Here is a 16,405-nt window from a genome sequence, read left to right as displayed (position 1 = left end):
ACTGACCGATCGACGATCGAAATTAATTCCATTTGCAGGGGGTATGACGGCGCCAGGAAACAGATAGAAGGCAGAGAATCATAACTTTAGTGCCAGAACGTGCTAGGCAGAGCGACACGACGCTTCTCTGTCTGCCTTTTCGCCGGTGCCACGGTACAGCGTTCGCTCTCTCGACGCTGACCTCGCTTCTGCTTACTCTCTTTCCCTCTTTCCCTCCATGGTTCGACGTTAGTCGGTCGCGATACGTCCAGTCAAACCGAGTCGCGACACGAGCTAATGAATTGAGTGCTTGAGTGGCGTCCTAATGATGAAATCACGAGAAACATAACAACATCCTCCGTGGGCCTCCGCCTCGACCCTAAGTGACAATGATTTGCCTCGTGACTAGTTGGTTCTTCGTCTTCCTCCGTGGCGAGCTACGCGCCACGTGATCTATGTTTCTATCGGACAAATTGTTTCTCGAGGACGCCTGAATTTTCTGCTTACTCCACCTCCATACGATTCGCGCCGATAAATTCGATCGTTTGTCTTTCCTTTCGAGGGAACGGGCATTAAGAGATTACACGGTACTAAAGAGAGGACGATGGTAATTAGGAAAATGTGCGCTATGTTTGCTATTTCATCGGCTATCCGGGGAATAAAGATGAAACGAATATGATAGCGAGGGAACCAACGAACAAGAGACCGTGAAGTTCGTCGCGTCGTTTCCGTATTCCGGGGAGAGAGTTGTCTCGCAGTCAAAGTATACCGACGGTTTTGGCCGGCTTTGGACCGCGACTCGTTCAAAGAAATTCAAATCGAGTTAAAATTAGCAAGGCAAAGTCACTTCGATGGGATGGTCCCTTCTGATCTTCAATATTCCGCTCATAACATCGGTTTCTATTCACCGATCGTCTAGCTGATCGTTCTTGCAAACGAAATTCATGCCGAAATCGGCGTACCTCCTATGTGTATCCTATGTGTATGACAGGTTAGGTGAGATCAGCGAAATACTTTTTATACTTTTATGTATAGCTTCGAACAGCAACAAAATTAATCGACCAGACGATACAGACTGTTACGAATCGTTGCATCATCGTTTTTTCCTGCTTCTCAATTTATGCAGCTGACCAGTGTATCTATCTCTTAAGTAGCTCAATTATCGAATGGAGATTATTCAGAGATTGGAGATCAGTTCGTAATGCAGAGCGAACTAAATGGTGTGACAGTAATACGTTTCGTCTCGCGACACAGAGTAATCAGTTCATTCGTTTTCCGCTCAGCTGTTCGTAAACGAAAGCCAGCCTCGACCAGTGCGGATTAATTGGCTTGCATGTTTACAGATTAATTGGCAATTTCATTGGAATCGTGTTTACACGCAAGACGTTTCGCAGTGGTATCTTTCGATTGTGATCGCTACTTTTTCTACGCATCGTTTCGAGTAACGAACTCTGTTAACGCGCCATTTTCTCTGGCACGAGGAAACTCGCCAGCGCGTAATGTTACTGTTAGGCTATTTCATATTTCCGGCTGTTTTCATCGCCGTAATGCCGCCAGATACCACCGCGATACCCCTCCGTTTGGACGCGAGGATCGTGCTCGCGTGCACCTGCAATCGAGAACCGTATCTCGTCCGTTTACTTTCTGCGGTAATTGTAATTAATTTAGCAAGTTTCGTATAGTAAATTGGACGAATTAAAAAAGCACAGGAGCGTGACGATCGAGAATTAGAAGATATTTATCGCGTAAAATCTTGCAACTCGACATTTGTGCGCAACAAAAACGCACGCGTCACGATCGATATATGTAGTTATTTCATTAATCAAATTCCATCAAGTTTCGAGCGATATTCGAGCGATATTCAAATCGACCAACAGAGAGCGCGGAAATCAAGGGGTTACGAGTAGCGCGGCAAGAGCTCCTCCCTCTCTGTGTTCCTCGCCGCAGAGAAACGTTTGTAACCAGTGGCGCGCATTAAAATTGATCAGAGACAGTCGAGAGAGGTTTTCGAGTGGTCAATGCGGGTGGAGTTCGAAATCAATTTTAATCATGTAACCATGTGCACTATTGTCAGGGTAAAGTCGGAGCTCGATGCGCAATCGTCGATACTACTGCAAACAAGTCGAAGAATAATAATTAAATCGTGGACCATGGTAGGTTCGCGTGGCTGACGAAAAATCACCAGGCATCAAAGTTGACCGTTAACTTTCCCAGCCAGAGCATGGCATTATGTAATTAACGGGTCGACTATTATACGAAAATTCATCAACAAATTGGCCGTGATCGAGGCTATCATTGAACGCCGGCCGCTGCTCAAGTACTAAGAGCAAATTGCGGTTACTCTCGCTAATTGAAGTCCCGTTCGTACACCCCTGTACGCTCGCTATAAATAGGTCCGTTTCGCCGCCAGTTTCGCGCGCAATGCGTGCAGACACGCGTGTTTTCTTGCCTCTCTGAATTACGCATCACGTTGTTCCGTATCACGTATACATACCACGACAGAGTGTTAACTATATGGGCAGGAAGTCTGACGTCACTGGTAGCGAATTTGGGTAGCTTCAATCGGAGCCAGTCGATGCTAATGGACTCTGTCAAAGGGATCGGTAATTCGGTTTCTATCGCGTACACGGCCGATTTTCCGCGTCGCTTTGTCGTTGTCTGGCTGGCCATTGACAGATATGAACGCGCGCCCCGTTCACGGATGAGGATTTGATCACGCGAAATTGTCTTTCGCGATCACTCGCTCGCTTCGATCAACTTGCCCGGAGATAAATGGTACATCGTTGTTGACGATGTTACACGATATTAGAAGGGACCTTTTGAGATAGGATAGTGGAGTAGCTTGTGCGATTAACAGCGAACTTTTAACTCGGTAATCGAATGAAATCACGAAAGGACATTTTGCCATGGTGGGACCGCGACGAGCGTTCGTAAAATCGCCGCTTTGCTGCGAAAGTAATAATTTTATACTCCATTTACTGTTGTTCCGCCAGGATAGCGTCGTAAAATGAAATCCTTAGCTATATTCAGAAAACACTTTCAAAACGCAGAAAGTCATTCGAAATTTTTATTCAATTACCTGTACGTCTGAGCAACGTGGCGACAAAATTTTTCACGCTTGCCATTGTCAATCTGCGAGTAACGTGCGTACATTTTATACGATTCAATCTTATGAAAAAAAGAGAAAAGACGGGATAAAACAGTGGCGGTGCCGAGTGCTTCCATAAAAATTCAAAGTCCAATCTCGGAGACGAGTTCGTGAAAAAAGCAACAGGGGTGAACAGAGAGGTAGAGGGAGGAATTAGACAGGGCCAATCGACGCGGGAACGAAAAGGTGAATATTTCAGAAAGAGTCGCCGTGACGATCTACGGGAACGAATATACGCGCCGCTCGCGTGTGGCTCGCGTGCGCCTCACGGGGACGGCGGATCGATTGTCCTTGCCTCTCAAGGATGCTCTCGGGGTTGGTTTGAAATAGAATTTATAGCACGCGCTTCTAGCATATTAATAGACCAAGCAACGCGCGATGCTGGAGTTGCCGATCCAATTGTCGCGTCGCATCGCGAGCGTGCTACAGGATTTGTCTCGCGACACGAAACTTTGGCTTTCCAAGTAAAAGGCTAAATTCTCGAGCTGATATGACAGCTTCGTATTGATTTTCCTTTGAGATATTACCTTTGTCCGTCTCTTATGATCATACACGTCCTACAATAGCGACACAGCTTAAATAAGTTTTCCAAAAAGGCGAGAAGCTACTCGGAGGTTTACAAATTATTATCTTGCCAAGGAACGATAGTTGAACATTATTTTTGTAATTTGTCAGTTTTATCCTTTGAAATCTTCTCTAATGGCGTTGATGCTTTTCTAATAAAAGACTGAATTATTTTAAATAGTAACGGCTTTGAGAAGAAACGATACACGTGCTAATATATTTCACAATATCGAATAAAAAATATTACACAAATTGATCGGAGATTATTTTATGAATTTATTTTAGGAATAATTTCTATGTAACAGCAATAAAAAATTACAATTTTATGGGCCATTTCTTCATAAACAGACTGAACTCTGTTGCTGGAAATAAAATGTTCTTTGCTGACCATTGAAATTCGAATCCCATGAGACAGACTAGCATTTACGTCAGAACGGTGTCCTCGCGAGCCTCCGTGCGAAATTAGGCCAAAAAAGAAGATTAAACAGGGGTACAGTGACGCCAGTTGTCAACTTAACGATTCCCATGGGAAAGTCCATATGTGTCTACAATAATACTAAAACACACCGCAGCGCTCTTCGCGAAGCGTATTGGTTAACAAGCATTGCGTGAAATATGTAGAGGAGAAATATCTAGATCTCTATGCGTTTCTTTAATACTGTACCACATAGATCTCTACAGTATGATCGTTCCTCCGTAGGAATTTATATTCTTCTCGAATCTCGAAAATGGTGGACAGTGGATGCCGATTCACGGTATTACCCTCCCGTCCAGCCACGGAATTAATTCTAAGTGTTGATAAATTCGTAAATATATACACTGTATTATTCATTATACGAGGAATTCTAAACATGCTGTGCATTGTTCTGTTAATGTTGAATTTGTTGGTGTTAAAAGTTGCAGTAGCTAGCACTGAAATTCAACTTGTACACTAATGCAAGTTTCTGTGTTTTAGTTGTAACACTGTTGGCGTCTTATATACATTAGGATTTATCCAAGCAAAATATATTCTAATCAACAACAAGCTTCACAATTGTACAGTGTTCTGTTAAGGTCAAGTTAATGTTAACATAACAAAAAGGAGGCGGATTATACTGTGCCATCGAGTTTCGTACAGTAACGAGGAACATGGTGCGCACAAATTTTCACACGTGTCTGTATCGTTCTACACGTGGCAGGTTATTTTTTCTTCCGCGACACTGTGCCCCTATTGATGTTTGCAATGCATTTTCTCGCTCACGTGGACACCGCGCGTCTCGAGTAACAGACTTGGTTACATTTACGCGTGGACTTTGCTCGCAGCAATATCGAATCGAAATTCATTCTCGCTACTCCTCGATCTTCCCTGCTATCCTCGTTGATATCCGATCTCGATGGTCATCTCGTTTTTCAATCGCAGTCGCGACTCTAGAAAGCGTCGCGAGCTCAACGTCGTACACAACAAATGGTCACTGGATTTCTTTTGTGTCGTTCTAAATACAGATCGTTCGTGTAATCACGACACAGAACGAGAACGTAAACCGCAATTTCGACTCGATTTATCGTTGCAATCTGTCGAGATAATCGAGTAAACTCGTTTCCGCAAACTACGGTGTTCCTGCAATTTTCCGCGTGATAAGCGTTCGCGAATCGCTCGACAACGTATTTGCGCATCAATACGAAATTATGCTGCTTCGAGTTAGAAATCTCCGTCACGCCGTTTGATCGTTCAATATTGCACTTTCGAGCAGTGTTTGACCACCGTGGTATCGCAATATAAACATTTGGTCTGTATCTGGCGGACGCTTAAATTATTCTAAGCTATTTGTCGTCGTAACCAAGGAAGAACAGCACGATAGGTATATATATATTCTCCCTCTGTCTCTTCCTTGTCGTTCTGCTTCCTCGCTATGATCTGAACGACCCTAATAACTATACTTTACGCTAAGTTTCCGTGTATTAGCATATTTAACGAGCAACGACGCCGCGTTATTTCGCGAAACGGCAAAGCATTAATGGCCGCTTGACTACGCGCCGTTCATTCTATAGTGTCGGAATCGTCTTTACATTCCGCGTAAAAATTATTCTATCTATTCGATATAATTCCGAGTGAAATAAGGTTATCACATGATCTTCGATACTAATGAAACTATCGGATATGTTAAGGTTATTCGATGTGAATATTAAAGTACAAAGTGTGGAATACAATGTAAGCTGGTCCAGATCCGCACGCTAGCAATGTCACCCTGAGACTAAAAAAACCCTGAAGCCAACGTCGCACGTGTACCGCTTATGGTCTGTCATCGACGCATTCTTTTGTCTATGCGCTATCGATGACTTTAGCGCTTGAGAAAACCGAAGATCAGATGTAGTTTTCTTATAAGTGGCGATCACTTCAACAGGATGAAAATTCATTTCGATATTGAAAATACCAGACTAAATAATTCAAATGGCTCAAAAGTCAAATTGATTAACTGTATTTTTGTAAATTTTGGCACTATAAAATACGTGACTAGTTTCTTCTGTAATTAACATTTTAGAAGCCAAACAGCCATGTAGATATGTATGTATACGTACAGATAGCATCTTTCGTAGACACGAACCTTTTCCGCCAAAAACCGATAACACTAACGATTGTACGATCGAGTTTCAACAATTACACGTAGGAAGTTTCAGGAGCGTGTTCCATACGGTTCTAATAATGGCCATTAAAGCGACGTATCGCGCGAACCTTCTCGCGGGGTAGGAGAGAATGGCAGAGGGTGGGCAATAATTGCGCGAGCAAGCCGCGAAATTAGATTACGCCGTGCCAGCAGGAAATCACGGCGCATTTAATGGCGGCGATGAAATAAAGAAAGCCACTCGCGGCAGGACCATTTTCATGCATTACGCTACGCTGGCTACGATGCATTATTATACATTATGACGCATTACGACGCGTTACGCCGCGGTTATGTCAACCAACTTCGCCGCAAGTCTTTCCATGAATTATGTATGCGAGGACTCTCTTTCTCTAACTCTCTCTTGGCGTGGCCCCGATCGAAAAAAAAAATCCAGCTAAACTAGAAAAAAGCATATCGTGGTATCATTTTATTTTAAAGCGTGGAAGATGATTACGGAAGTTTATTCGTAGTTTGGAGACGTTTGGATTAAAAGAAGAAAGTTCTTTTCTACTTGGTTACAGCTCATTTAGATCGAGCATCTTTCCAGTTTTATGCGACTGTTCCACGTAATGGAGGTAGATCCACGACATCTTGCCACGGCATTCCCAGCAATTCCATTCGTACTGAAGATCTGTCAAGTCTGTTTATGCAAAGGCAAACTTCATTCTATGGATCTACGTCGCAAACATCCATTATCGAGTCGAAGCTTGAATCACGCTATGCACTTAATCCGTGACAGAGAATCAGCGAGTGAAAAGTTAAACAAATGCATCTACGTCACACCTGAGCGTACTGCACGTCACAAACAGCGACTATTGGAAAAAGAAGTTGGACTAGTAGACCTCGGCTATTTATAAAACAGCTCGTTTCAATGATCCATCAAACGTGGTAATGGAAATGGGAAATATGGCAATAGTAGAAGAAGTTTCCCAATGTTCGAATTCTGACAGTCTGATCTACCACGTAGAAAACGAATTACAAATTACATTTTGGCCAACAAGTTTAGTCGATCACGAGAAAAGTCACAGCTTGTGTTTTTACGATAAGTTCATTAAAAATTTTCATTTATAACAGTCAATGTCGACTAAAACTAATATTAAGAATTTTCGAAGGAAATTCTATATGCACGTCGAAGAAGTTGAAATCCTATTACCCGAGCTAGTAAGAAGAGCTGGAGAGGACTTTGTTATCGGAACTGGTCGCACTTATCCGAACTGCCTGATCCTCCGATCTGTTCGGATAAACGAGGTTCCAGTGTTCGAAGGTTCGTTCAGAAGCTAAAAGGCTGGAGGAAGAACGCAGGCTGGGACTTAGCCACGCGTGTATACAGGAAAAGGGGGACAAGATCGAGCATACGAGGCGCAGAAGAAGGGAAGTCGGTGGCTTCCCTCCGGAAACAACGTCTGAAGGCTAACGTTAGCTCCGCACAGTTTACGTGCCTAACCTGGAGGAAGTGTCTCGAGCTGGGCTCACCGGCCGTTTTCAGTTCCACTTCTTCCCCCTTGCGGAATAGATCTCGGCGTCCTCCCTTCCTTTCCCTCGTCCTTGCTAGACCACTGCGAATCGTGTTATAGCGTCTGATGTTATTTACAAGCTCGGCCGACCGCGCCCCAACGCAATTAAACCGGCTATTCTTTCGTCTCGAAGAAATTACTCGCGCCGCTAACCTCGCCGTCGCACCGCCGCTAAATTGAACGACGTTCTGGATCAGAGATTCGCCGGTGATGCTTTTTTTTCCAGATGCGGCTCTTTATGACCAGAACGAACGTGTCCCGACTCTTATTTGCTCGAAACGTTGCTGAAAATGCGGTGGAACAGCGGGAGACAAAGTCACGAGGCGACTCCCGCTGTTAGATTACCGGGTCTTCCAGTCGAGGTCGGAATTTTAATCTTTTTTTCGCTGCTTCAAGAGGAACAGGTGGAGGACAAAATTTAACCAAAGTACCCGACAACCGCGGTTAGGTCTTTGACACAGTTTATAGAGTCGATTCTCTTGGAACGATCCAAGTTAGCGGATGTTTATGTTTCTTTCGCGAGTTCGTTCTACACAGTTTAACGAACGTTAAATTCTTGAAGAAGAACGTTGAACGAATTCTAAGAGTTATTGATCTGCGTTAAGTTCAATGGCAGAAAAGTAGTGCGAATCGTGCCTTTAGGCTAACAGATTATTATCATTATTAATAATGATATTGAAACTCGTAATTCTGTTAGAATATCGGATAATAACACGTACGGGCTTCACAGCTGTGGCAGGTACAGCGACGATGATGACGCGTCGAAATTTCAGTAATGAGCTATCGTCAATTATGGATGTTACATTATTAGCTTGCTTTCGTAGTAAATGATACACTGGTCTCAGCAATTTCTATGACAATATAATCACGCAGACTCTCCACGGTTAAAATTTTCAACGACGATCACGCGAGGGCCAAAAGACAATCGTTTCAACCACCGTAATTCGAATTTAGAGCTCCACACGCGTGCTCTCGTGTACATGTTTGTGGCTGCGAAATTTCCACTCTGTGAAACCGGATCCCTGAGCAGAACGCGTTCGATTTGCCTGTCAAAAGCTACAGCGATCGCGGGAACTGCTGATAACGCGAAGAATCGAGTGGGCAGCGCGCTAATTACAGCCAATTAGCCGAGTCGATTCAGCGATGACGAAGAAGCGTGTTGGTCGAGTCGTGAACCACGCCGCTTTAAGGGACGATCCTTCAATTAATCACTAATTACCTAGACGGATAACTTTAACCAACGAACATGCCTCGTCGTTAATTGACATCGATAGCTCACGCGCGATTCTTCGAATGGCTGGATTTTTAGAACAAAGAGTATCGTGGAAACGAAGCGTGGGATGACTTCAAGGGGAAAGCATACGCGATCCATCATGGAACTTTAGTAAGTAATTACCATAATTTTGAGAATTAGTAGATTTTAACTTGGCAAAATTCAAATCTAGTTGATTCAAAGTTAAGATTCGCGCGGACCAGTGCCTTACGAATTAACAACCTCGTCGAACACGAGAGAAATCGTCTCTGGAAATGGGCGTAGATATTGATGCCAGAGAGGATGGGAAGAGTAACGTGTTATAGGGCGGACGGCACTGCAATTAATTAATAATTTAGAGGTAATTGCGACAATTGTCGGGCATTAATGGAAACGTAGGTAGGCGCGTCCCGCGAAGGTAATGTCGTCACGCGGTGTGGTCACCGTGTCACGTCACGGGACTCCGGCGCGGCGCGGCGTGGTCCGTCACGGTCCGCGGGAGGATCGTTATATTAATTTAGGGCTAGCGCTCATTAAAACTTAACGATAGCGCTCGTTATCCTCGCCCGATAACGACGCACGTACCGATTATTATTCAGCGATTATATCGTGCAGCGTTTTGTTTCGCCTTCGTTACCGTAGTCCAAAGCAGAGCAATTATTACGGGGCTCCGCTCTTTTCCCGGCCACGGTGTCGTCCCCTTTAATTCGCCTTCGTACTCTTGTCGATCCTCGTATCTACAGTTGCGTGTATCACGTCCTAGTCCTTCAACAACGGTTGAGAACGGGAATATGAAACATACAGACTATATTCAGGGTAACTGTCTTATAACTCCGAAATCAATGATATCTTTTAGAACGAGCAGAACTTTCTCTTCGCTTGGTTTCGACGATAGTCTTCCAAAGTTTGCCATCAACATTCTGAAACACCTTGTATAACACCATGCGTTATTATTTGGAAAGAAGATGCGAAACAATTCCAACAGCTAAACATTATCAAAAAGGAAAGTGACGAATTCGCACATCAGCTTTGGTCATCTCAATTTAAATAACGACAGAATCATCAGGCGTAACGATCCACGTGGACTCGTTCACCACGTTTCTTTCTATACCATGGTGTGACGCAAAAGACATCGCGATAAGGAAGGATAACGAAAAATGTAGAACGACAATCAACGATTCGTTGGCAGACTGAACGAAACTAGCGGGCGGCTCCATTATTCGAAAGTAGAGTGGAAGAAGAGGTGAAGAACTCTGGCAGAAAGTTCGCCAGGACTTTGCCAGAGAACGACTCGCTTCGGAGATTATCACGTCCTCTCTGAGCTGTTCCCTCGGTTCTCCATCGCCCTTGCTCTCCTTTAATCCCCGTCCCTTAGCGTGCAGCTCATCTTGCATTCTACGAGGATTAAGGCTGACGGCATTCCCGGGTTTAATAAGTGTCGCCCGAATGACGTGAATTAGTCCAATATGTCTGAAGCTGCTGGTAGCAACAATTCAGGCCTGCTGCATCGCGTAATTAAAATTACTCCGCGCGTCATACTTTACGTCAGGCCCGCGCTACCTGTCGCGAAGAGGCAAGGAGAGGGTGTCGCGTCGTCCCTGCAGTAATTGAAGGCCCACGAGAGGGTGGTGAGAACGTCTTACCGAGACTTCCTTGCGACGGAGGATGCACGCGCCAAAAATCGCCCCAGATACCAGACGTTTATGGTTCATAACCCATTTCGACGAATGTGAAACCTACGTGATTCAAAAAATCCATAGCATTCGTTTATTATATTCTGACAATAGACAACTTGAACTCGATCCATCGTATTTTCTCCTCATCGAACTTAACAGGAAGCTTCAAACATTGTTCTGTAATCATTGTTTAATTGCAAATTCTAACATCGACGCAAAGTCCTTCTTATTCCAATTTTTATATCTATAAAGAAGAGAAAGAGAAATATACCAGTTATTATATCAATTCATTCGTCGTATCAAAAGGCATGGTTTAATCTGTTCTTCGTCGAAAAGTGCTACGCTATTCATCCCCTAGTTAGGTCCATCCGATTGGCAAGCCCGCACCCTCGCAGGGAGAATGGCACTCTTAGGGGCTGGCCTAGTTTCGGCATCGATGCGCTGGTAATTGCATTCGCCGCTCGGTGCCGAACGTGCGCGAGTCCTCGTCGAGATCGAGCACAGTCGGATATTTAATATAAATCGGGCGAACGGCGATATTGCGGAAGAGGAAAGGACGGGAGCAATGGCGTATTCCTGCGCTGCGGATGCAATCTCGACGCATCAACGGGCAAAAGTGGGTCGTCGCGGAAGATATTTTTACGCGGCCAATTTTTAACCACTTCTCGGAACTGAAACTGATAGTCGATCGATGGAAGTCGACTCTCCAGCCAACAAATCGATTACGACTGTTAACGATTATCGTTTCAATTTAAAGGAATCTGATTTTTCTCTTTCAGCTGCCATAATAATTACTTCTCTCGAATATCAAGTGAATCGTTCGAGGCACAAACCGTGGCTTCTTAATTTTTCATCTGTTTAATATCGAATAATAATATAAATTGCATCTTTCTGATCTGATTCTTCTAAATACGAAAACGTTACTTTTCAAGTGAAAAACATATTCTGCAGTGAAATTTCATCCACGATAACATTAATAAGATCCCCTTTACAAAACGACAGCTTTTTTAAATGTTAAGAATTCAGCACTTAAATGTTCGAATACCGAGACAATTAACAATACTCGATCATTGAACTTGAGATTGCACGATATAATAAACTGAGCATCATTCGTACCTGTGATACCCGAATGTCATAAAAAAAGAGATACTCGTAACGGAAGATTGTTCATTTTGTACTTACCTTGACCGGCGAATCGTCCGGCGTCTCGCATTCCTCCAACTGAAACGAAAAAAATGGAGAAAGACACGAGTTAATTGGTGTTGCTTAACGGTGGAGGGCGCGTTAAATTTAGCGGCACGCATCGCGTTCAGATCCGGTTACGAAAACTTTCCGACGCGTCCGCCCGGTTTTTTTCGTGGTCATCGTTTTTATTTTCAACCGTCGAGAAGGACGCTGCGTCAAACGTTGAACAGGCGATCGACCTTTTGGAAACGAGAGCGGCACGTTCTCCGGGAACAACTCGACGATCGCATGACGATCGATTGAATGTTGAAAACGGTCGAGCACATGCTTTACTACGCAGTATTCTCGCGAAACACGAAGTCGATATCACGTATTCACGTTGTTGCTGATACACATCGCCGAGAATCCTGTAATATACGCACATACAATGATAAAGAGAAAAAACATGATAACCGATAGTTCGCCATATCCAAGAATTTAATATAACAGAAATTTAATATCAAGGATATTATTGGTTGAGATTCTGATTATAATATCGCGTGTCATTGAACAAAGGTTTGTCAGTTTTTCATTTCAACGTTGCTATCTCTCCATCGTCTTTTTTACTAAGGAACATGTACACAGCAATTTCTCGTGATTCTTAACAAATTACCCGGCTAAGTATATCAGGCTACGATTCATCGAGTTGATTCATCGCACGAACTACTCTGAAAAGTAGAGAACTCCTACCTTGCTAAGATCTTTTTCCATAGGGAAAACAAAATCGACCGAATTTTCAATTCAACAACCGTCGCTCTGTTCGAGGTGGACAAAAAGCGAGAAAAGGATGAGGAAAAAGAAAAGAGATCGGAACACGACGTAATATTTGCCGGCGGTGAAAGAATTTGATGAGCATGAATTCTCCCGTCGCGGCGCAGCAGTCACGTGCAAACGTCGGAAAGAATTCTTTCTTACACGTCCCTTGATCCCGCGTCTCTTTCATCGTTTACGACGCGGCGCGGCGTGACGCGCCAACTCGCGCCTTCGGCGCCAGCGTGCAACGGCCCTGGCCATTGGCGCGTGGCGGTGCTAATGAACTTCGAGCTCACGTTTTGCGCAAAACACGTGGCATCCTCACGATGCATCGGACACGCGCACACTGTTTTCGCTGTATCGCCAACTTCGCAATATTCGAAGAATTTCGAACGATTGCTAAGAAGAAACTCGCAGAATTTTGTAGACGCGATGACAAGAAAAACGAAGTGCCTCGAAACGGAGCTTTGTCCGTAAACCTAGTCGATTTCGATTTTGCTCGTGAAACGCTAACTGTGGTTGCGAGGATTACTTCAATCTCCAAAACTACCATCAAAAGGAAACAACGTTGATACTATCACGGACTGATAAGGATAAGAGAATGAAGCAATTAAAGAACACGATAAGAGAACTATTTACTCGAATAATACTCATATGCTTGGAACATGATCGACAGAGGCATTTAGAGAACGCGAATTTCGGTACAGAAGGTTTCGTTGATTCGTCGAATTTTTCGTGCTGCGCAAAGGATTTAGAAACAAATCTGTACCTTTTTTGTATGTCCAGTCGTTGCTGGACAATTGTTAAATTAACATCGAATCGCATGATGTTGCATTTCTCCCCTTTCATAAGAGAAGTACGTAGTTAGGTACAAGCTCGCTCGTTCCTGACGGGATTGGATAAATCCTCCGAGAAAATTTCACGTTGAATAGCCTTGGAAGTCGACAGCTGAATATGGCGGTGACAAATGCCCACAAAGAGAACCTGTATACATTCTTCGCGTAATTTCCAGACTCTCTGGAAAAATGAACTCGATCTTTTTCATTCCAGGCATTCTGCCGTTCAGGTGACTTAAAGTTAGCCATTCGTAGGACCATAATCCAGCATGTATCACGCTTAATGCAGAAGATTTCTGAATATAATGCCGACCGAGACGAACGTATTACTGTTACAGAAAGTTACAGATATTTATTAACGCTTTAGGTCATTCGAAGATTACAGAGGGTCATCGAAGTTGCGTCGCTGATGGTCAAGGTTGCTTGTTATTACTACAGTCGTGTTATTGGTAACGACGAATCATAATAGTTCGAATAAAATCTCATGCTTACCTCTTGCCCAAAAAGAGGCACGGCTTCGAATATCCAGCCGAGTTTATAAAAAGCAAGTCAAGAAAGGCAGGAAGAAAAAACGAAAAAAAGGGGTTTCATTCGATGGATTTACATATTCTGATGGTCAGATCGCAGACGATCTTGTTTAATTTTACACGAAGGAGGTTCAAAAGAGGGTAATCGAAATGGGTCGACGGATTTCCGCTTCCCTGCCATGTTCTCCTCCCTTTTTTCTTTCTTTTTTTTTTTTTTTTTTTTTTTTTTTAATTAATGAAACCACTTTTTACGATTCAAACGATCGGCGGTCGAAACAAGAACGTTCGCTTTAATTCTGATCGCTATCTCCGCGTTACATTTTTATTACAATCTAGACGCAGGTACTCGGGTGAAAAGGGCTTGATCGCATGCGAAATCCTTAATTTGGTCGTTGGTTCTGCGTTCAATTCGTTTCGTTGATCGTTCCGGTGGTTACTTTATTGACTCGGCGAAATCCAGCGTAGAAATTCGAAATTTTCGAGGTAAGGACAGCCATGACAAGACGATAATGCAAATTAAATTGACGCGAGTCCTTGACAAGAGCCAACTCGACGACGGCCTGGCTGTCGTTAAACAGTAAATTACCTGTAAACGCGTAATCGACGTAGCGCGACGGGAGAACGTCACGGGACTCCCGTTGAACGTGAAATCGCTCCAAATTGTCGGGAAATCGAGGCAGAAGCAACTTTGTAACCTTTTTCCGTATTCTTCGTGATTATCCTCTGATCACCGGATGTGACCACGCCGGTGAAAAAGAAGCAAGCGATGTAAAAAGTGTTCTGATGTATCTACGGTAGCTTACTTTTGAAAAAAAAACAACCGTCCCTTTGGCTACACAGTGCTACTTTCTGATTTAAAAACACGATTTGCGCGGTAAATACTTTTATAATAATAACGAGCCGAGCATAGCGATTCAATTTAGACCGCTCAAAAAATAATACGTCGTGCAATTTGAGTTATAAATCTTTAGCAAAAGTGTTTATTGGTCTCTGTTTTGTGCTCGTTTCTGAAGAAAACAATTGGAGTAGCCAAAATGACGCATAGGCGAGCATCAACAAAATGCGGACATAACAACATCGAAATTATGTCGCATCATACGTTCTCCTGTCGGCGCTTTGAACAACGACGTAGTTTCTGCAAGCGGCGCGTGGCGGGATGCTAATGAACCCGTCGTGAGTCACGTTCGAAAACACAAAAGAATGGATCCACACGAGCGTTGAATTCTGACTCGAAACAGCGATTTGCAAATTGTCGCGGCATTCGCTACGACTGTTCTTTCGAACGCGAGCACGTGCGCCGTTTTTCGCTCTTTCAGCCTCTCTCGACGCGGTTCCACTTCTTCCACCTTTGATTTACTTGATGTCATTGTTGGCTGATACGTTTGCGTGGCTCATCGATCACCGCTCGATTGTTTCGCGATCTTGCGAAATCAGCTCATAGAATTGATGAAATAAACCGAACGCAAATTGACAGATAGATGCAAGGGATATGTTATAGTTTGCATAATATTTTCTCATGGTAATCGTGCATATATCTATCGTTTTATTTAACGAAATTCTGTAATCAAGTTGGAGTCAAAAGTGAAAAGATACTTTATCTATCGTTTTATTTAACGAAATTCTGTAATCAAGTTGGAGTCAAAACTGAAAAGATACTTTATCTATCGTTTTATTTAACGAAATTCTGTAATCAAATTGGAGTCAAAAGTGAAAAGATACTTTATCTATCGTTTTATTTAACGAAATTCTGTAATCAAGTTGGAGTCAAAACTGAAAAGATACTTTATCTATCGTTTTATTTAACGAAATTCTGTAATCAAATTGGAGTCAAAAGTGAAAAGATACTTTATCTATCGTTTTATTTAACGAAATTCTGTAATCAAGTTGGAGTCAAAAGTGAAAAGATACTTTATCTATCGTTTTATTTAAGGAAATTCTGTAATCAAGTTGGAGTCAAAACTGAAAAGATACTTTATCTATCGTTTTATTTAACGAAATTCTGTAATCAAGTTGGAGTCAAAAGTGAAAAGATACTTTATCTATCGTTTTATTTAACGAAATTCTGTAATCAAGTTGGAGTCTAAACTGAAAAGATACTTAGAGCGTAGCTTCAAATCTTTCCGCTACGTCCTTCTCAACTTGGTTTCTACCTTGTTTAAATTTTAAAACACAAAGTCGCAGGTATAAATACCACTCATTTACCACGTGGAAATTGCTACGTGAAGACACGACATAGCGAACGGTCTGGCAGCTGACTCTGTACTAACCGACTCATTCCCCTTATACAGCT

At 43.1% G+C, this 16,405-nt stretch overlaps 1 protein-coding gene across 5 annotated transcripts in view; it reads right to left on the bottom strand.

Annotated features, from left to right (window-relative positions):
- LOC132916389 (3-phosphoinositide-dependent protein kinase 1) overlaps nt 1-16,405 on the bottom strand; it is a 408,115-nt gene that overhangs the window by 247,340 nt on the left and 144,370 nt on the right. For all 5 annotated transcript variants that reach the window (XM_060976328.1, XM_060976330.1, XM_060976329.1 and 2 more), the window contains one exon: nt 11,958-11,996. In XM_060976328.1, coding sequence (XP_060832311.1) covers nt 11,958-11,996 — 39 coding nt within the window. The remainder of the gene's footprint in view (nt 1-11,957; nt 11,997-16,405) is intronic.

The sequence above is a fragment of the Bombus pascuorum genome, chromosome 2 (assembly GCF_905332965.1).
Source record: "Bombus pascuorum chromosome 2, iyBomPasc1.1, whole genome shotgun sequence".
Classification (NCBI taxonomy): domain Eukaryota; kingdom Metazoa; phylum Arthropoda; class Insecta; order Hymenoptera; family Apidae; genus Bombus; species Bombus pascuorum.
Note: the sequence above shows the minus strand (reverse complement) of the source record. Positions and strands in the feature narration are given on the sequence as shown.